General features: G+C 38.6%; 1 protein-coding gene across 1 annotated transcript in view; it reads right to left on the reverse strand.

Annotated features, from left to right (window-relative positions):
* The window catches only part of cdkal1 (CDK5 regulatory subunit associated protein 1-like 1), a 274804-nt gene that overhangs the window by 10031 nt on the left and 243170 nt on the right, over positions 1-21603 (reverse strand). Inside the window, exons 13-14 of the mRNA XM_084726284.1 lie at positions 14012-14095; positions 7811-7975 (exon numbers count right to left, since the gene is read on the reverse strand). Of these exons, the coding sequence (XP_084582410.1) occupies positions 7811-7975; positions 14012-14095 (249 nt within the window). The remainder of the gene's footprint in view (positions 1-7810; positions 7976-14011; positions 14096-21603) is intronic.

Consider the following 21603-nt stretch of genomic DNA (forward strand, 5'->3'; position numbering starts at 1 on the left):
CCCTCTGACATTTTAAATAAACAAAACAGAATGAGGCTGCGTAATGCCATTTGACATATTAGGTAAGAATACTGAAAATAGACATTGCTTCTATTCTGATGGCTTAACATTTATGCCTTTGTTACTGTGACTTTGGTTCTTCCAGTATACACAAAGCGCAGGCCATGTAATACAATTTGACATGCTAAATGAAATGCTTAAAATAGCTACGCCTGCTGTTCTGAAGGAAAAACAAATTATTTGCTACTAGAGTAAACAAAGTCATGCAAAGGCCAAGCCAAACCTTTTGACATTTTAAATAAAAAGTTTAAAAATAGATTTGAGAGGATTAACTGTATCCCTACCAGAAAAGACAGCCTAATCTCTGATTTTTATTATTTTCCTGACAATGCAGATGACAACATGTGTGCATAACGCAACATCAAAGCAACAATCCATAACAGTTGCATGTCACATGGATCAGTTCAATTGTTTGGGGTAAAATACAGATTTTTGTTAAGAGTGTTAAGCATGTGTGTGTGTATATTTGTGTTGGGCAAGTGTGTGTTTTGTCTGCATGAAGATTATGTGTGTACAGTCAGTGTCTCATATAGCCTGCGGCTAGTAGGAGTCTGCCAGTCACACACCGGGGGTGCATCCATGTATATAGATGTGTGTACAAGGATTTGTGTGTACGTGTATGAGCTTTGTTTTACCACTGAACGTGTGGTGTATATTAGCATGTATCTGTGATCATGTACTATAAGCATCATGATGCAAAGTACCAGCAATCCCACCCACTCAGCCTGTACTACGAAATATAAAAATACAATTACAAATTGACCACATCCCCACAGTGTGTGTTTGATATTTCTCTTCTGATACCATTTCACACCAAGTACAAGTAAAATACACACACACGGGATGGAAAAACTGATTTAAACAGAACTGGGTAAGACAGATGAGAAAGAGGTAATGGAAGAAAATTACTGAGAGAAATAATGAAACAGGACACAAATAGATAGAAAAACACAGTGAAAGACAAAACAAAAATAAAGATGTAATGAAAAAGAAAGAGAGACACAAGGAAGGCTGGGGAAACCAAGAATACAAGCCCCAGAGAAAAGAAAAGAGAAAGGCCAGCAAATTTAATACTCCTGCAGAGATTTGTCCATTCACCTCCATTTTTTGTTATTCTGTCAGGCTGTGGTCATGGGGGGACATTGTTCACTACTAGTATCCCTCCATTTCTGTATCTCTCCCAGCTCTCTCCTTTCTCTATTCTGTCTTTCATACGAACTGTCAATTTGCTATCTTGTGGAAGGAGCAGAGCCGTTTTCTTTTCTCCCTCCTATTCTCTCGGTCTCCTTGAGAAAGTATGCTGTGAAAAGAGCTGATTATTGGATGGCACTCAAGCTGCTTTTCTGTCTCCTGATCTCTCAGTCTACCTTGCTCCTTCTCTTTCATTCTTCCTTCATTTTTTGGCCTCTCTCTAACACCCCCCCCTCCTCCTCTATCATTTAATTTCATCTGAGGATGAGGACTGGTGAAGATACTTTCTCTTTTTCTTTCCTTCACCATGCTGTTGAGTGCTTTCTCGGCTATTGTGTCCCACTAAAAGACTCATTACTGTCCTTCCCTTACTGCGGAAAGTGCTGTTTCTGTGAATGAAGGGCTGACAGACTGAGAGAAAGAGAGGGAGAGAGAACAGAGGAAGAGATGTCATCCATGTCAATAAAAGCAAATTTCTCTCTCTAAAACCTTGGTCTTGTTTTCTAGAATGAAACGGCAAAAACACCAAGGCCTTTTGATGAATGTGTCACATCGCACAAAGGAATGAGGGACAATGAAGGAAAAAATGAGAGAACAGATGGGAGGTAAAAGATGAGAGAAACTGAGAAAGAAACAAGAGAAATAAAAAACACAAACAGTACGCTGGTAAGGATGCATCATCCATACCTCCTAACTCCTATTCAGAGTCACCAGGAAGTGGCAAGGATCACAGTGCAGCAGAGAGGCAGGAAAACATCATGGACAGGTGAACAGTTGATCACAGGGGGACACAGAAACAAACACATCCAAACCACAGTCCTGCATCGGCTCTGGTAGCCATGGGTACCTCCTGGGTAACCCACAAGAAAAAACAGATTTATATAAATTCACTGGTACAGCCACAGGTAAAAATGCACTTATCTCAAGCAAGCAGTGCAAAATGTTTTTTTTCTGTCGGAGAACTCAAAAATACACTGATTGTACAGTTTGTTTTTTTTGGTTTTTTTTTTACATTTAATGAATAATATTAAGTGTAATCAAACCGATTGTGAAAGTCTACAACACAACCTGGATGACAGAAAAGCTAAAATAGTGTGGAGAATACCAAATTGTGGACAACACATTGTTGGAACTCAGACGTTTGGGAGAAACTTGGCGTGATCAGAGACTGTGAGAATAATAAAGCTAGGCCCATCGTCACTGAGGAAACACATTAACAGATTGACTTTTATAAGAGGATACGCTTGCATAATATCGTTCCAATTTGACTGAAATCATTTGGATTAGAATTTTCAACTTAACCGTCTACATGGATGCGACATGAAAACTAAGAAAACGTGTGTTTACATGATCTTTTAAGGTTTCTAACATAAAAGTCACTACTGACCAGTTTTATTTTGCTATGGCCATGTTTCTGTCCCTCACAGAAACTCGTTTGTTACATGTCACCCCTACGTGAAGCAGACACATAAAGAAAGAATATATTTATTCCAACAAGAGAGAAATGGTCAGAATGAGGGTTTACATGGTTATTATTTTCTATTGAAAGAAATTACATCACCGCCTCAACCCAATTGGAAAAAAATTGCATTCTGGCAGGATTAGACCTTCATGAGGCACTTATATTCAGATTGGGCAATTATTCTGATTATTCATGGTATATTTGGGTCCATGTAACCACTACCTTGTGTATGGGTGTTAAATCACAGGTCAGATTATAGGACTTATTAAATTGGGTCCAGTTGTGACTTGGACATAATTGCAGGTAACGGGTCAGCTCTGCCACTCAGCGTTGCAGGTGCCGGCAGATGTAGGTTTGCAAAACTTAAACCTATGCAGGACTCTGATTCACACCTAGTGGCAGATTGGAGTCTTCAGTTCATGTGATCATGGTGATTTGGAAGGATATCAGGCAAATAAAACCTCTAACATAAGTGACCACAGGACAAACATTCACACAAAAATATACTTAGTCTTTGTGGAAAATGAGGAATATAATCCACTCAAAGTGTGTAATATTAGCCAATCAGAAACAGCGTTACCTTTCCCAGTAACAAAGTTAAAACTGGTGGTAAAGCAGCTTCATATTAGTTTACAATGACATGTTGTGTTTGGATCTTCTGCTTAATAAATTTGTCTCTGACAACACAAATCCTCTGCAAGCTGTATCCCTCACAGCATTCTTGGGCTGCACACAGACAAAGAGCAGTGCCATTAGATCACTACCTTTCCATCCTCGCTACCCATCCATCCATCCATAATTCCTATACCTGTCCATATATTCACACATCCATGCACCTATTCATCTGCTCATCCATCAGTTGTGTATACCCAAGCCATCATGTCTCACATCCACACATCCATTTCTATCTGTCCACTTTCAGGTCCATCCATCCACACAAGCTTTCTCATGCCGCTGCTCTATAAATCCATCCATCCGTCTATCCATCCGCCCATATTGCTTTATCCCTGCACACATCAGTATGGATGCCGTCTGGTGGGCAATCAGCCCTCTCTCCATCTCTGAAATGATAGGTCTCTCACTTTGTTCCTCTTTCGACAAATGGACATTACAGACCTTAGTGCGTTCCTCGGCCTATCCAATCACCCACTTATCTACCACATTTTTTTTCTCACTTTCTCACTCGTCTGCATCTCAGATGAAACAACAAAGCTCAACTCCTTCTGTCTATCAGCAACCCAGCTATCATGGACCTCATCACACAATCTCTCTCCTCCCGCTCCTTTATTCTTCTGTTTTTCTCTTGCTCTCTGCCAAAAGCCTGTAATTATAGACTCTGCTGCAAGACATGGGGGTGAGCATCTATCTGCCTTTGCCTAATCGCTCATTCATCTCACACACACACACACACACAATCAGCTCAGTGTGTGGTGGACTCACGCAGAGACTCATAGAAAATAGATGGTCTTCAAATATGTATAGGGCAGCCACCAGTGTGTGGGTGCACAAGTGCATATCCTTAGATATGTGTGTGTGCATGGGTATGCTAGTGCTGGACTGTATTGAATGCAGGACATCACATACATCAGAGGGCCATACGTTCACTGTATGTGTTTCTGAGTGTGTAGCTTGCAGATACTGCTGTGTTTCCAAGCCATTAGGTCACTTATCTATTAGTACAGTGCTCCACTGCCTCTACGCTGTCATTAAGAGCCGATGATGCGGGTCACAAGGACAATGGATTACAGATCATCAGCAGCATCACTGGAGATCACTTAATATAACAACGTGTTAATTGCCAATATGCTTTGGACAGCAAAGGCCAGCGTTAATGAATGCTTGCAAATCCAGATACACCACTGTATATCTGTCTCTATCTGTGTGTTGGCTTAAATTTGTTTCAATCCACTTGTCTGCCTTTCACTTCATCTATGCACTTCCATTATGATGCATTGTAAATAAAGAAAGTGCACATTTAATCTCACTATACTTTTTTGCTGTTGCTACGACTTCCTTTTGCTGTTGTTGCCAATCTTGTGGCAGTCTCAGCCCAGCACACCACTGACTTTATTCACATACACAAATAGCCTTGGTAAATTTAATATACCCCAAACCGCAAAGCACCACATGTGTTACACACGGTGTAAAACAGAAACAAACTGACAATGTGTCCTACGGAGCAATTCTGAAAAAAAAGTGACTTTCTGTTTTCTCACTCTATGTCAACCTCTAGATCTCTGTGTAAATTGTTTTCTAGAGCAGGCTGACGGTGGATGACTTAACCTACATCTTCCTTTGAAAAACCCCTAATATCCATCCTATCCTATCCATATCACTGCTTCCTCACATACAGCGAATGAGCAAACGCAAGTGGACTGAGGGCGATATAATATGAGTGATGTCACAGCACTGCCTCTTATTTCTCCCTCTGCAAAAGAGTAAGTTCAGTGTCCAAGTTATTTATTCATTACTAATGTGATTTTCTGAAGTCAGCCTTGTTTCTATATAGCTGGGGGACAGTTTAATTACTTGTAACTCCCAACAGCTCCCCGTTTTTTTGAGGGTATTCCTATAAAAAGGCTGCTGTGGCTCATATAAAATGTGCCGCTTCTCATCCTCTTAAACTAGTCTCTCGTCGTCCCCATTGACTGCTTTGATGAGGGGAAACTTGGATGTCAAGGACATCAGATTATATTTTCACTAAAGGAAATAGGTTGGAGGGGAAGCAAGTGTGCAAAACATTGCTAAAATAGAGCTAAGGCAAATGTTTTTTCAAACAAGCATCTGTCCACTAAGCCTGTACGCACAGAGCAGGTTAGGACATCTTTACTGGGAAAAGCTGAAACAAACAGCTGGTTGCATCACTTCAAGTTAGGAAGCAGTATGAGAAACATTTACAGTAGACCTTAAGACTGGTAAGAACCGATGTCAGGAAATATCAGGGTAAAGGTATTAACAGTATTAGGAAAGGACAAAGTGTGTGTCAGTGTGTGAGAAATGAAGTGTGAATAAAGTGTGAAGAGTGTCACATGGTGTGTGTGTGTATGAATCTATGTGCATGTGTTGTTACATGAATCTAAGAAAAAAATTATTGTGTTGTCTAAGAATACCGAAGAATGTTGAAAGAAGAGTGGGGAAAGAAAGCGGGGGAAACAAACACAAGTGTGTGTGTGTTGGATGGACTGCAGACTTATGACGCAATGAGTTTTACAAGGTCTAGTCAGCGCTGCTGAACTTTTCATTGCTAAGTGATGTGTCGCTTGGCTTGCTGTGAAACCTTTCTCTTTTCTTTCTTTTTTATCTCATTCTCTGCCATCCATTTCTCTCACTCTTTCTGCTTGCTTTCCTCTTCATCAGTGTCCCCCTCTCTCTCATGTCTCTGTCTGTTCCTTCCGTCCCCACCCTCTCTGTCTGGCAGTAAAGGCTGATGGAGTGTGAAATTAGAAAGTGTATCATATTCTGCTCTGTGGCTCCATGTCCTGAGCTATAAGCTACAGCTAGTCAGAGTGAAAAATAACATGCAGTGAAACAGATACATTAACATGGTGTTTATGTGTGCCTGTGTGTATGTGTGTGTGAGTGTGTGTGTGTGTGTGTGTGTGCACGTGTTCAGAAGGAAGACAGAGGACAGTTTAGCCAACCACAGCTTATCTTAAATTACTTATCTTACGCCTGCTACACTGGTGCTTTTCCACAAACTGCAGAAGCGAACATGGATTAAAAATGTGGACGGACACGTACACACGCACACACGCACGCACGCACGCACGCACACAGGCACGCACGCACACAGGCACGCACGCACGCACGCATGCACACACCTTATTTATTTGCTGACTGAACAAAATTTGAATAGCCTGTTGTAAACACAACTTTTATAGCGTTGATAAGGAAAGAAAACACAATGAGAGCTTGACAGATGCAGGATAGGTCCTCTCATTACCTGAAAAAGACGAGAGAGGACGCATCCACTTGAATACACGTACATCTGGTAGGCAGATGTGCACTGAATTGCTAAATATAGCTTGCATGGAACTCTTCACTTTTTATCAAGACAAAATGATGTAATATTAGAGGTGTAACAAATTGATCCAAGAGTCAGACATATGACTATATCAAGACATGACCAAAGATGCAAATAAATAAATAAATAAATGAATAAAAGTAATCATTATTTATACAAAAATTAACTAAAGTTGCCAAAAAAAAAAAAAAACTCCTGGCAACACCAGTGCAAGCAGCTAAAACTACTTCCAAATAACCCTGGCCTCTACAGCCCTCTTACTTGGAGACAAAAACTTAAGTCATATCCTTTTACAACAATATGCACCCACTTAGTGTTCCTGAAAATACCTAATGCAGCTGGCTGACACCCATTTTGGTAAATAATTCCCAGTTCATGTCAATGAAAAAAAATCCTCCTCCTTGAGGACTGGCCCAGATGGTGTGACCATATTTTCTGGAGAATTTCTGATTTCTTTTTTTCTTTTTCCTTTTTAAAAACATGTTACTCAGAACTTAAGCACTTTCATGTAATAAAAATGTAATAAAAAATAATCTGTGGAGACTTAATAACTTATAGCTCAATCAAAGTGCATTGAAAGGACTTTAAACCACAGTGTATCTTATCTTTACAAAAATGTCTATCACCTCTGTATTTTTTAATAGACCATGTACCCAGATAGCTATTGTACAGCCTAAGGATTTATATGTTGATTTATTTTATTTATTATTTCTTTCCTATATATTGTAAAATTATAATTAATTTTATTTTTAACAGCTGTATACTCCTAAACCTGTATGGATGTAACATGAGTGTTATATGGCCAGACTCAGATTAATCATTTTGCAAAACATGAACGATTATAGACAATGAATATCACAGAACATGACTTCACCATCCTGGGGAAAAAATGGTGTACAAGATGGTGCTGGGAAGTATTAGGGTTCAGGATCATGTTTACTTAATTACAGTGTTGCAGTGTTGATATCAGCATTTTATACAGTATGGAGGGCAGTTTCCAATACTCGTATCTCTATTAGAACAATGCTTTTTGTATCTGTACACTGTAAGTGCGCATGTGTTTGTGTGTTTACCTGCATCAGACCAGACACCTCTCCCTTCTGTAGTGGTGCAGCGATGGAGGGAGTGAACGGTTTACTGTCTTCTACTGGTCGGCCTTTTAGGAAGTGTTTTCCTGCCTCGTAGATGTCCACCTCAATCATCTTCCCTTTGAACTCCGGCCTCTTAGGTACCAGCACCTGCAAACCAGGATAGACGAAACACAACTGACTGACCAAGTACTGAAACAAAGGCTGGATTACAAACAAAGCATTTCAGGCAGTTTAGGCAAGGTGTTTTCTGTAGGAGAGAGAAACAACCTTGTTGTGGACTTTGGGCTTTTCAAAAAAAAGAAAAATAAAATAAAATAAATAATAATAAAATATTAACACTACTGAGTCTAAGTTATGAGGTTTATGAGGCACAGGATAAAAAGTATGTGTCATTTAGTGGCTTAATTTTAGTGACCAGTGAGATAAATCCAGCAACTTGCCGTCATTCACCTAGAAATACACACCTACAAAACCATCATAACCAGCCCACTGCATGTTTCTCCACATCTGTCAATTACATTCTCAATTAACTGCTGATCAAAACTGTTTTCCCCACTGCTCCCCCACATTGTTATTTAGTTAGTCCCTGCCTGCTTGCAAAAAAAAACACGGGGCTGAGTGTTTTCAGTTCCATTTATGGAAGCCCTCAAGGTCAAAAACTACGACAACAGCTGTGAGATAAACCAGAGGGATTTGCTGGTTTGTCTTATTATTTCACCATGGCAACTATAAATCTCGGCTGATCACAGCAGGAAGGAAGAAAAAACAAAGAGTTATAATTACGGCTTAGTGTGAAATGGAATTTGTTCTTAATGACTTACCCCTGTAACTAAAGATCATATGCAAATGCTTTTCCTTTCAAAACAACTTTCAAACTAATCACAAAGTTGACAGTTTGACAATGATGTATGCTGTTGGGTTAGAATCCTGATTTACTTCTTTTCTTCAGCTCCTGCTTTCAGATTCAATCTCTACGATAAACATTAATAGAATGATTGCTGTTGTGATTATTGGCTGGATTTAAAACTGCAGTCATGAGCGCTTCTAAGATTTATTATCACAATGTAAGCAAGGATTTTCTTTGTAAACAGTATTATATGTTGCATTTCCAAAGTGAAAGAAAATGGTTCTCTGTATATAAGTGATCACCACAGAATTTGAAAAGTGATGGTATCCTTCTTGAGTAAACAGATGTGAATACAGCTATCTCTCTGACACTGCACTCATAATTTCCTTAGGAAACAATTATTACAATACACAAGTTTAAAGTTGGGGCTGGAACCAATGATTACTGTTTTTTATCAATTAAGCTCTAATTTTCACGACTAATCTATCAACTGTTTAGTCTATAAAATGTTAAAAAATTGTGAAAAAAGCTCATCACAATTTCCCAGAGCTTGAAAAGACATTTTCAAACTGCTTCCTTTGTCCAAAACCCAAAGAATCTTCATTTACTATGATAAATTACAAGGAAAAGCAGGAAAAGAAGCTGGAACCAGTAAATGTTTGACACCTTTGCTTGAAAAATGATCAAAATAGATCTTAGTTCTTCTGATGGACTAACTGATCATTGTAACTCTAGTATAAAGACAAGGTGAACTAATTTGATAATAATGATAACATTTGACACGTTAACTTATTGTCTTTTTGCTTGCTTCTTTCCACGAACAGATCAGAGGATAGGATCTAAAGATGTTAATGATTAGTCATTAATGGATTAATCGCCCACATGAATTTCACCAATAGAAATATAATAATAGATAACTGACAGTCTAGAAATGGCAATAATTGCACCTCATTTGACACTGTTTTTCTGGCACAAAGAAAAACTGAAAATGAGAAACAAATGTGTGTTTTGTATCTTGTTAATTATTAATGATTAATCAATTGCTAGTGTTTCTAACCACCCTACAAGGATCAGCAGCAGAACACCAACCTTGGACCTACTGGGGATTCAGTGTGTTGTAAAGTACACTTTAGCAGCGCTGCGTGCTGACTCAGATCATCTGGTGGTCTGTCTAACCATTACACGACTCTGCAGGGCTAAGCTCCTGACTGGGCAGAGAATAGCATGGGAACTGGTGAAGGGAGGGTTACTGCTGCTATGGCAGGCGTGAGCCTGGCTCAGTGTTAATCTGTCAGTCTTTATCCAGCTGGTGGAATATGATAGGAGATAGAGAATAGGCCAGGCAGACACACAGCCAGCGCCACACCTGCCTAATCAACACACCTGCTGCTCGACACTCTGGCCACTGCGAGGGTGTGTGTGTGTGTGTGTGTGTGTGTGTGTGTGTGTGTGTGTGTGTGTGTGTGTGTGTGTGTGTGTGTGTGCGAGTAGCCAGTGAACTAGGCTGGGAGCAGAGAGGTAAAACAGCAGGGCTGTGGGGGAGATAGGTGTGTGTGTGAGTGTGTGTGTGTGTGTGTGTGTGTGTAGGTGAGGGTCATTCGAGGCCCATTACAGGGTGATTAAATGATGAAAGAGCTTGTCTGATTTCATTGGAAAGCCCCCCTCCTACTTCCTCACTCAGACACTAACAGATACACACACACTGACACACACAGGTGGGTTGGGTGCCTATTATACCCGTCAGGATAGATATCCATCTGATGGTGTAAAAGTGAAACTAGGCCATTTGTTCACACTCACACCTCTCTCTACCTTATTCCCCACTTCCCTCCACATGCCCACCCACCCCCCTCTTCACTTCCTTCTGTCCTTTTTTTTGGCTCCCACCACTCTTTTCACTTCTTTCCTGACCCCTCACTTCCACATTTCTTTCTCCATCAACCAGACAATTCTCCCAACTGAACCACTCTGTTTTGTTTCTTTCTTCAGATTCCTCCTTTTTTAATTAGATCTTTAGGACTTGAATGATGAGCAATGAAATTTAACCTTTACGTTTCAAGTGTGATTACATTATATCATCAAACATAAACATCAAGGTCTCAGAATAATCATATACAAAGTGACGAAGAATTACAGAGTTCCTCAAAATACACCTTGCAGTGTGAGTCAGACATCTGTGATGTGTATACAGGGCTAATCAATAAAATTTACCCGATTGCCCAGGACAAGTAAAATACCATATTGGGCAAATAAATCTAGTAACTCACTTGCAAGTCTGGCAAGTGGTAAAACAGAATTAAGCACATTGTTTTTTCTGGAGCTGAAGGTAGAAGTAGCTAAGTAGTGAGCCATCTTGTTTCCTTCTCATCTCTGCTGAGTGTTGCACATGTGCATAATCGACTGGGCACTTGAGAAAATGGTAAAGACAAAGTTTGTGAGCCGAAGTGCCAGACAGGATTTAGTTGGATGTCGTTGGTGGATGCTGGTGATAGTGCTGGGTGATATAGACAAAATCTAATATCACAATATTTTTGATGAAAGATCTCAATATGGATATTTATTGATATTGTGACAATATGCTCTCACAAAATATTAACATATTATTTTTATAACTAATAATCAGTAACATGGATATAATGACTTAGTGGGTAAAGGCAAATCATAGAACAGCTACAGCAGTCTGGTAAGTTCATGATATAACGATATCCAAAGTCTAAGACAATACCTAGTGTCATATCATGATATTGTTAAATTGATATTGTAAACTGCCCAGCCCTGGTTGATGAAACTCCAACTTAGTATTGTGCAGTTTGATGCACGGCTGCTCACAACCCTTCCTCTGGTGTCTTATGGGTACTTGTACAAAACACGAAAGCATTAAAAAGTAACAAGTTGTATAGGAGTGAGTAAACATTGACTTCTGGCAAAAAGATTTCTGACTCACTTGGCCGACCAGACAAGTGAAAAACAAAGTTAGCGTTGAAACTTGGTATACAATCTCATCTATATGTGCTGTCTACAGTATGTCTTTGTGGCCCACGGATGTACGGTAGACATGCAGTATACATGATACAGGGATGTATCCCTCGAGGGAACAGATTCAGAACATATTGGTACATCGTGTTTCATGTTCTTTTTTTCAAGTCAGACAGTGATTTAGGAGTACATGACAAATACTTAACATCTAAAAAATGGAACAGAGAAAACATCAAACATCTTAACATACTCTCCCTGTGTGTACAGTGAACTGACACACACATGACATACATGCCTGCATATGCACAAACGCATGAAGGAGCCTGCACTGGTACAACACACACATGAACCGAGTGACACTTGTAACTTAAGTTTATAGCCTGCAGAAGGAGGTGCAAAGGAGGAGGAGAGGAGGGGAGGAGAGGAGAGGAAAGTGGAAGGGAGGAAAAATTATTACCATCCCCTGCCCTCCCCGCTAATAAAAAGCATAACTTCAAACATGTTTCTGATGATGGTTAAAGCAGGAGGAAATTGATTTATTTGAAGATGTTTTAAAGTGAATTTTTCACAGGTTGAGAGAGGGTCTTTGAAGCCATGCGAATGTGTGTGTGTGTGTGTGAACAGCTGTGTGTGTGTGTGTGTGTGTGTGTGTGTGTAGGATGGAATGTTCATGTCTTTAGGGCTGACCTTAATGTTACTACAGTGAAAAAAAGCAAAAAGTACTGCTGCTATCAGCCGCCAAATGCTCTCATGACCACCGCAGGGTGTGTGTGTGTGTGTGTGTATTTGTGAGTATGTGTGATATTATAGCTAACCTACTTTAGTCAATACAAGCTTAAGCTTCTGACACCTGCTGTGAGTACTCCTGTGACATGCAAAGCAAAGCTTCTGATCTGATTTACTAAGTGTGAAAATGAGGAAGGGTTGGATTAGCTTCACATACGGAAAAATTTCATCAAATGCAGATTAATTTACAGCTTTTTCACTGTATGTTTTTGATGGTGGTTAGAGTGTGTGGGCCAACTAAACTATTTTAGGTTTCATTCAATGCAAAAATGTCAAACAAACATCCAGTACGCTGACACTGATATCCATATAAGCCAGTTAGATTTTAAGGTTGATGATCACCAAATGTATGATAACAAATAAAAATACTATTATCTCATATGATAAGTTAATATGCTACTCAACCAATAATGAAAATTACTTTTAATACAATAAAGGTATTACCTTTTTGCAATAAATTTTCTGTTCACATCAGATTTATCATCATGATCTCTGCCAGGGGATTAAGTGATAGCTTCCATGGGTACATGCGTGAGTGTGTGCAAGTGTGATCAAGGGACGTCCATCTTGTCCAGAGCTAATCTCACATACTACTGGGCTAATATTTCATGTGCACATCTATAACAGTATATGCTGAAAGACCTCTGTGATTCAGAATTCAGGAAAAACCTTGAAAAACCTTCTTTTTTATGGCTCTGTGTTGGCAACAACCACGGCCAGAGGCTGTTTTATTATGTTTTCAGGCCATCTCAATCTTGTGAACATGACATCTAATGCCTTTGAAGGACTTTCTTCAAATGTAGCACAAACGACCACTTGGACTCAAGGATGACACATTTTGGCCAAAAATTCAAGAATTCAGAGACTAATAATGAGACACAAATGTCTAATATGATAAAACGATGAGGTGATGACATTTTATATCTGAAAGGTCAAAGGTCAACTTCATTGTAACATCATAATGTTCAGCTCTCTCAGTTCTCTGTACTCCTCTGTAAAATAAATAAAGTCACTGGGATCACACATAAACATAGTGAGAACATTCCCACTTTGCCAGAAAATACACTTAATAGCTTTGATTAAATTCCTTCAATGTTCCACACTATATGATTCTGGACAGACATGGATGTAAACTGCAACTTGACTGATGGTGCTTTGTTGTCAGAGTCTGTCATGTAGTTATTCTATTTTTTTTTTTTTTTTTTTTGGACGGCACTGTTTTAAACTGCCATTCACAGCTGACTCCTCACTCTTCTTAAGCAGGCATCAACAGCGGCTTCAGTTTGAAATCTTGTTTCAACCTGGAATAATGTATGTGGAGGTCATGTTAATGTTGGCGCAACTTTGCAAATCTCTGCTGGTTGCATCTGGTAGTTGTGGTGGTATTGCAGTAGGTGCTTCACCATATGTTGCCTGGCAGAGATCTCTACTGAGGGTGCTCCTCTTTCATAATGTACCTTGAGTTTTTGGCATTGTTACATCCCGTCATTTTTAGAATAGTTTTAAGTCAAAATTGTGGTCGTCTGCAAATGTGTCATCTGAAACACTTATTAATGTATTAACAATGATCTTACCTGTTCATAGAACTTGTTGTGAGCCACATAGTACTGAGCATCAAATGACTCCTCTGTCACCAACACATGTTGCCTCTCCCCTACCTACAGAGAGAGAGAGAGAGAGAGAGAGAGAGAGAGAGATTGACAATTAGGAAACTATTTGCTCAGACAACACAAATGTCAACCACATACAAGTTTATGAACTAATAAAACATCAGCCTTTCATACAGAAGTTGTGCAAATGTGTTGTGCACGTCAGGATTAATATCCTTGGCAATCATTTAAGACCCAGCTTCTCTAACTCTTCTTTTTTTTTCTATTTTTGCATCTTTTTCTGATTAGTTCAGTCAGAACTGACTGGTCATTTTTGTCTTGCCACTGATGTGCTTCAATCAGACATATAGGTAGAGTGATTGAGTGGTAAATAATTTGTACATTTGTGTCATTGGTAGGATTTGAGATTTTTCTGTAAGATATTCTTGCCATCAAAACACAGAAACATGTTATTAAAAAATATTCTTTTTACATACTGGAACCCATCTTAGACCTTAATTTCTTGCCCAGCCTTCTCCTATTTGCTAGACTGCTAAACTGTTAGAAATTAGGGTCATTTGCTTCAACTACGCTGACAGAATCACACCATTTTGGTGCCCAATTTCATTACATATTGAAACATCCAACCATCTGCTGACAGGTATCTACTGATGTAATCTGACTATATAAAAACACTTGTAAAATTTTTATCTAAAGCAGATACTCATGAATATCATTGTACATATGTAAGCATCGGCTATGGGTTTATCGTTTTTGTTACACAGGTCGTATATAAGGATTGTGAATCTCTGTCAGTTTAATTCAACCAAGCAAGCTGCCTCGGTCGTACAATATGCTTCTATTCATCAAGATCCCAATTCAATCAAAGTTTTGGGCTTTCATGTTTTCTGTTACTGCAGTTCACCATTTAATTACAATCTCAAGGTTCCAGAGCCACTTCAGTTTTAGTGCTTTGGCTGAGAGGATCGTAAGTACCATTAAACTCAGGCCCCTACAAAAAAAGGGAAAAAAACTCACAAGGCTATACAGTTCAATCGCTTACAGAAAACAGTCTATTCAGGACATCAGAAAATCAAATACCGCAACAAGGCCTCCCAATAGAGAAATGTAGTATCGGACATAATAGCAGAAAATACATTTTTTGTTAAAAAATGTTGTTGACTCAAAGAAGGATAAAGATGAAGAGAGAGTGAGAATTTTGTTGAAAGTACTGCAGACATGAATAAAACCACTGTATGATTGACTTTGATAGAAAGGGTGGTATCGTTTCTCACTTATTCCCAATGACCGTACTCCATGATTGGATGCACACTCAATTCAATTCACACTGCTATGAATGGACAAAGTCTACACTTCGGTGTTAGTATGGCCTAACATCCACATTTAGTACATTAAAGGGATAGTTCGGATTTTTGTGGGTTTGTATGAAAAAAAAATTTAAAGTTTAAGTGAACACCATATTTAGAATATTGTTACCTCTTTACCTTGCAATCAGACAGCCTTTTCTGGGGGTGAAACCACCTTTTTACAAACCAAATATTGCTCTCTTTAAACCAACCAAATCAATAATGTTACCTTGCAGAACACAGGGATTGTTGATCAACCAAAACCTCACTGGTTACTTTGTTTGTCTCATTGTGTTACTTTGTTGAATCTGAACTAACTTCTTAAAACACCAAAGTGACATAATAACATAAACAACCTAACCAATCATGGCAATAGTAGACCGTTTTTTGTAAGGTAAAATTACTGATTTCACCAGTGAGTGTGGTTGGTTTGGAGAGAGTCTGGTGAAAACGTTCTAAATGTAGCGTGCACTTAAATGAATTTAGATTTATTTAGATTGGTCTTTTTTTAGGTGGCTAAAATACATTTTACTTCTGACCTTGTCCACACCAGTACATTGCTTAGCTTCCAGCACTGGTATTCCTGCTGCTTTGGCAACCGGCATCAACTGTAGACAATACGATGACTATCAATAACTACCTCATGCAACCCAACTTCAAATATTCAGAACTATCCCTTAAATGTCACCTGAAAACAGGAGCCTAGATGAGCCACATCACATTTATTTTGCCATGGCAAAATACAACACGGAAAGTTTAGACCCCAGGAAACAGTGCTGCAGACCATTAAACCACCCGGGTTTTAAAAATTGGCAACATATAGTTGGAAATGTTGGGAACAGAGTGTCCTATAGGCTCAGTGGGCAGTATTTGCATTTTAACTCAGTCAGTGATGAGCCCTGCACTGTAAAACTGTGCTGACTGATCATTTCCTTAGCAATGTGTCAGAGCCTCAGAAGTCGTGGCTCTGACACATTGCTCAGGGTGTTTCCATTTTTGCAGACACCCATCTTCTCTGCTCTTTTCTTCCCTCCTTCCCGTCCTTATCCTTTAGCTTCCATCCCTCTCTTCTAACTCTGGGCGTTTTTCTTTGTTGTTCACCCCACTGTAACTCCCTCTCATCCTTTTCTCTTTTCTTTCATTCTTTTTTTTTTTTTTTTAACAGATTTTTTTACTGTGTACGTGCACACACATGTGTGTTCCAATGCAGACAGCACCTGCACAGGCATGCTGACAGACTTAAAAAGAGACCAAATAAATCACTGTTTCCTGCAAACAGAGCAATTTTCAGAAAAAGAGGTTGGAAAAAATATCCTTTGAACATTATTACTGGATGTCGAACATTTGATTTGGGCCTTTTGTTTGCTCCCTTACACAGAAGACAGATGTCTCTACTGTGAGCACATGAAAAAATATTATTTTCACAGTGTTGTGAATACATATTTGTGGAAAAATGTTGCCACTTGTCTCTTTAAAAAATACTGAGAGCTCATCCATGAATATTTTCTGTTTATCATCAAACACTGACTAATGAGCATAATTAGTTTTACTTATATGCCACGATTTGTTTAAAGTTGTTCTAATTTCTCCCACTTTAAGCAAACATGCAGGGAGGGGCTCATTTGAAAAATGGCAACAGGGATCACCATGAATCATTCAACTTTGTGCAAGACAGATGTCCATCTTAGGATTTCATTCCATTTTTCAGTTTTACACTGTGGACTTTAGAATGGATGTACTGGAAAAACTGAAAGCTAAATGTTTATGATGAAAATTACTATGAATCTGCATCCCTTAATATGTAATTCATACCTAAACAACCAGCAAGGAACATTAATCTGTGATTAAGGTATATCTTAATAATGTTGATTGAACAGTGGATGAGAAGACGATCAAGCATGAACACACCCCAGCACAGACAATGACACATATGAAAATGTGGTAAATTCAGTAAATGAAAAGTTGATGAGCTGCACACACCCTGAGCTGTGTGTATGCATTTGTATGCAGTTTTGGTCTTTCCATAAGTGAATGATGGTCTTTCCTTGCATATCCACGTATGTGAGAGTCTGCATTTAGATTTGTATTTACTCCATCTGTTGAGAAACGTCACAGAATACCAAACAAGGCGTGTATGTGCATGTCTTTGCACAGCGAGACGTGTGTTTACTTCACCATCCGGAGAATAACATCCCATGATACATAGCAGATCCACTACAGATTTGTGGGATCATGAGTTTAATTGATAATTAATCCACATCATAACAAGGATAATGAGAGAACTGTGGCTTTGAATTATAATCAACATTTTCATCTGTGTCACAAATAAAAGAGCAATTCACCCAAACATCATCCAAAATCTCTCACTGCATCTGTGGCTCTTTTTTTTTTTCACCATGCAACTGGATTATGTTTCTCCCCTGACTGAAAACCAGTCAGGCTGCTGCATGGGATTAATTAAAGGAGCTAGGGGTCAGCATCAAAGGAAAGGAAGGTCAAGTATACATCTGTTATAGTGTTAATGTGACAATACTACAAAAGAAAGACAGTAAAGGTCTACATGTATATATATATATATATATATATATATATATATATATATATATATATATATATATATATATATATATATACATATATTTATGTACATATGTGTGTGTGTGTGTGAGTATATATGTGCTTGTGTGTGTGTATATACACACACACACACACACACACACACACACATATATATTCTGTGTAATAAATACATAATAGTGATCAGTTCAATAACACTGGGGTTTTATGAGGTACTTAGCTAGTTGCTAGTCAGTGTATTACCTACTGTAGATGGAGGCCGGCATGCCCCCAGTTTGGACAAATAGAGAGGAGTACCAGTGTAGAAAGCTAAATAATGTAGTGCTCTGGACTGGCTCAGCAGCAAAATATATTTTAGCCACCAAAAAAAGAACCTCCTAAAAAAAAAATCAATATCAATTTAAGTGTACACAATATTTTGAATATTTTCACCACTTTACAGTGACATCAGACAGTCTTTTCTGACAGGAAACCACAGTTACATAAGCCAAACCAACCAGATTCCTTTGGCAAAAACAGTCATTTCACCTTGCAGAACATTCACTTTGCTGGCCTACTGCTGCCTTGATTAGTTAGTTAGTTTGTGATATTGTGTGACTTTGGTGAATCCGACCAAACCCTTTAAAATCCCAAAGTCAAACAATAATATATCATCAAACTAACAGATCGCCACAGCAGTAGACCAGCAACACTTGTGCTCAGAAAGGTCCTGGCCACAGGAGTTCGGTTGGTTTGCAGAGAGTGATAATTGGCTTATATGATGGCGGTTTCCCATCAGGACATTGTACACATTCTACATTGGTTAGCTTACAACACAGGCACTCCTGTTTCTTTTCCTTTTCCATACACGTGCTGACTTGGCTTGACTTCATACGGCTCCACTTCAAAAAATTCAAATGATCCTGTTAGGCATTTATAATCAGTATGGACACATCACTGGGTTGCTATAAAGTGTTACAAACTGACCTATATGTCCTGTCCTAACCATAACTCCAAAAGAAGCATCAAACATTAATTTTCGCATTGCATCCTCCTCTTTTGTGGGACAACTACTATTTTTGCCAATCAACGTTCTTCTTTTGTCCTTTTGTGTAGATTGCATTAGATGGTGCTGTTTGTTTTCAGCCAGTTTTCAACTTTTCATCATTAGAACAATTTACAATAGCTTTTGACCAAGACTTGTGTGAACTGCACCCCCGACTGTTAGGCAGTGGCTTGCAGGCTTACGCAACACCAAAGCTTAACTCCCTACTCATTGTAAATTTACAGTATACATCAGTCTCTCTTCCTCTGACCCACTTGTTTTTATGTCTTCATCTATTGCTTGAACTCATTATCCACCCCTATTGTTCTTGTACATATACTTTCACTCTACCCAATCACACAAACATGCACACACACACATACACACACACAAACAGAGAAGGATGGTGGAATATGATATGCTGTCTTGCTCACAAACCTTGCCAAATTACCACAAACATACAACCATCAGCACACACTCACTGTTAGACACAAACCCGCACACACATGCAGCCTTCTGTAGCCCCTTGTAGAAAGAGATTTTGTTTTGTTGCCTGCTAAACAATCATTGCAGGGAGTGATTTAACAGGGCTAAAGAGAGATGCTCTGATCTTCTGGAGGTTCTCTTTGAATAAGCTGCTTGAAAGAGGAAGAAAAAACACCCCTGTTGGTTTGGGTATTTTGTTTCACCCTCAAAGTCAAAACCAAAGTAAAAGAGACTCAAACTTTTCAGAATTTGCCACAAAGACTGAGGGGATTAAGGGTGGCTTTGGATAAATGTTTGTGGGGACAAATGTAAAATCAACACAGATCAAAGTTATACAAATGAACTATTTGGAACAAGGGCTGAACGCAAATACTTCACAATACACCAACAACATGAGAAAAAGGAAGGTTAAAAGAAAAAATAAATAGAAAAAAAAGATACTGAAGAAATTAAAAAGGAGTACATACATCAAAAATAACTCCATCAACTCCTTAAACATTAGAACTGTCTTGTCTTTTTGAGACTCAGCCACAAGTAGCAGCTGAAGGTACTTTTCTCAGTTGAAACTGACTCCTTATCTGCCAATTCACGCACTGCGCTCATCTGTCTTTTGCAATATGTTTAAATATCTTTCTGCCCAATACTTTCAGCCTTTCAGAAATGTAGTGATATCAGGTTTACATTAGAGGAAATAGGTACTTTGGCAGCCAGTAGACTGACTCACCATCTATTTGGCTGCACTAAAGAAAGAAAGGCCATGTTAACCACTGCTGCTGAGTTTACAATCTGATATGACTGGCTCCAACAATCTATGGTGTCAAATTAGTAATGATGTTTGAAATATTGGTGACCACACAAAAGTTTGATAAAATGAAAGCAATTATGATTAAGAACACTTCACGAGGTCTGGTTATTATCAAGTCTTTGAAATGTTGATTACACAAGGATAAATTAAAGAGTACAAAGAGGAGAAAATACTGCTATTAATGGTTTTAAGCTTTGAAAAATGAACTACAGCTTGAGAAACAATGGGTTAGAAATTTCAGTGGTCCTTCGGCTTTGACCAGACCCAGACACAAACACTTCTGCCACGAGGACAAGTGGACTACAGAGTCATGAAGTACTTGTTAAGTGAAAGACACATGGTATATTTATCCAAACACCTCAGATAGTGCAGCGGGTGCGTGCAGGTGTTTGTGTGTTTCCCAGAGACGGAGAGAACATATTAAAAAGCTGGTGTTTGTTATGTTAATCCAGAGAGAATCCATCCACCTACCTGAAACCACATGCAAGCAAGTGGATTCATGTAGACATGTACTGTATGTACACTATTCCTCCAAAGGCTGGACTCACCTTTATATTGACGTTTTTCTTCTGTCATTAATGGTTATTTTAACATATAATTATGAGTATAATTCAGTCATCAAATGTATTATTTAAATTGGTCCCCAAAGAAAAAGAATTAAATGATACATTTAGTTGATGCCCCTGAGAATAGCATCACACTTTACAATGAAACAGGAACCTGTTCATATTTAAATCTGCAGAGGTTTTTATGCTAAGCTTCCAATTATTTTTACTAATGACTGGTGACTTCCTGCATTCTTGTTTAACTGTTGCTGAGTCTGGTTGAATCATTGCAAAGCATTTTTTCTCTCCATGTACTTCATATTTTTTGTGATGACAACCTAAAAGCATGAAAGACCATTCAAAAATACAGAGTAGTCCTCTCAGCCATTTTACTGTACCAAATCAAGCTTTTGCGGCAGGCTTCTTAACTTTTTAATGGTAAGGTACATACTGTGTATCTATAAATTTGAGAAAAACACTAAAACTGTAATTGTTTTCTTTGTTTGTGAGAGTACACTTATATCACAAAATCTCTTAACCTTGTCTTTAACACACCATAGCACAGTGCAAGTCTTCAAGGCTTCCAATCATGTTCACTCTGTAAAAAACACTTAAAGAATAAAGCCTTCAAAAACATATAGAATATAACAATTTACGCACTTGCCACTAGAGCATTTTTCAAGGCTTGTAATATTTTGGTGAATACAACCTTGATATATCCAAGGTGTTGTATTGTCATGAAAAATACAATCTGCATTGGAAGAAGAATTTAT

The sequence above is a fragment of the Lutjanus erythropterus genome, chromosome 9 (genome assembly GCF_056507025.1).
Source record: "Lutjanus erythropterus isolate fLutEry1 chromosome 9, fLutEry1.hap2, whole genome shotgun sequence".
NCBI classification, from domain to species: domain Eukaryota; kingdom Metazoa; phylum Chordata; class Actinopteri; order Lutjaniformes; family Lutjanidae; genus Lutjanus; species Lutjanus erythropterus.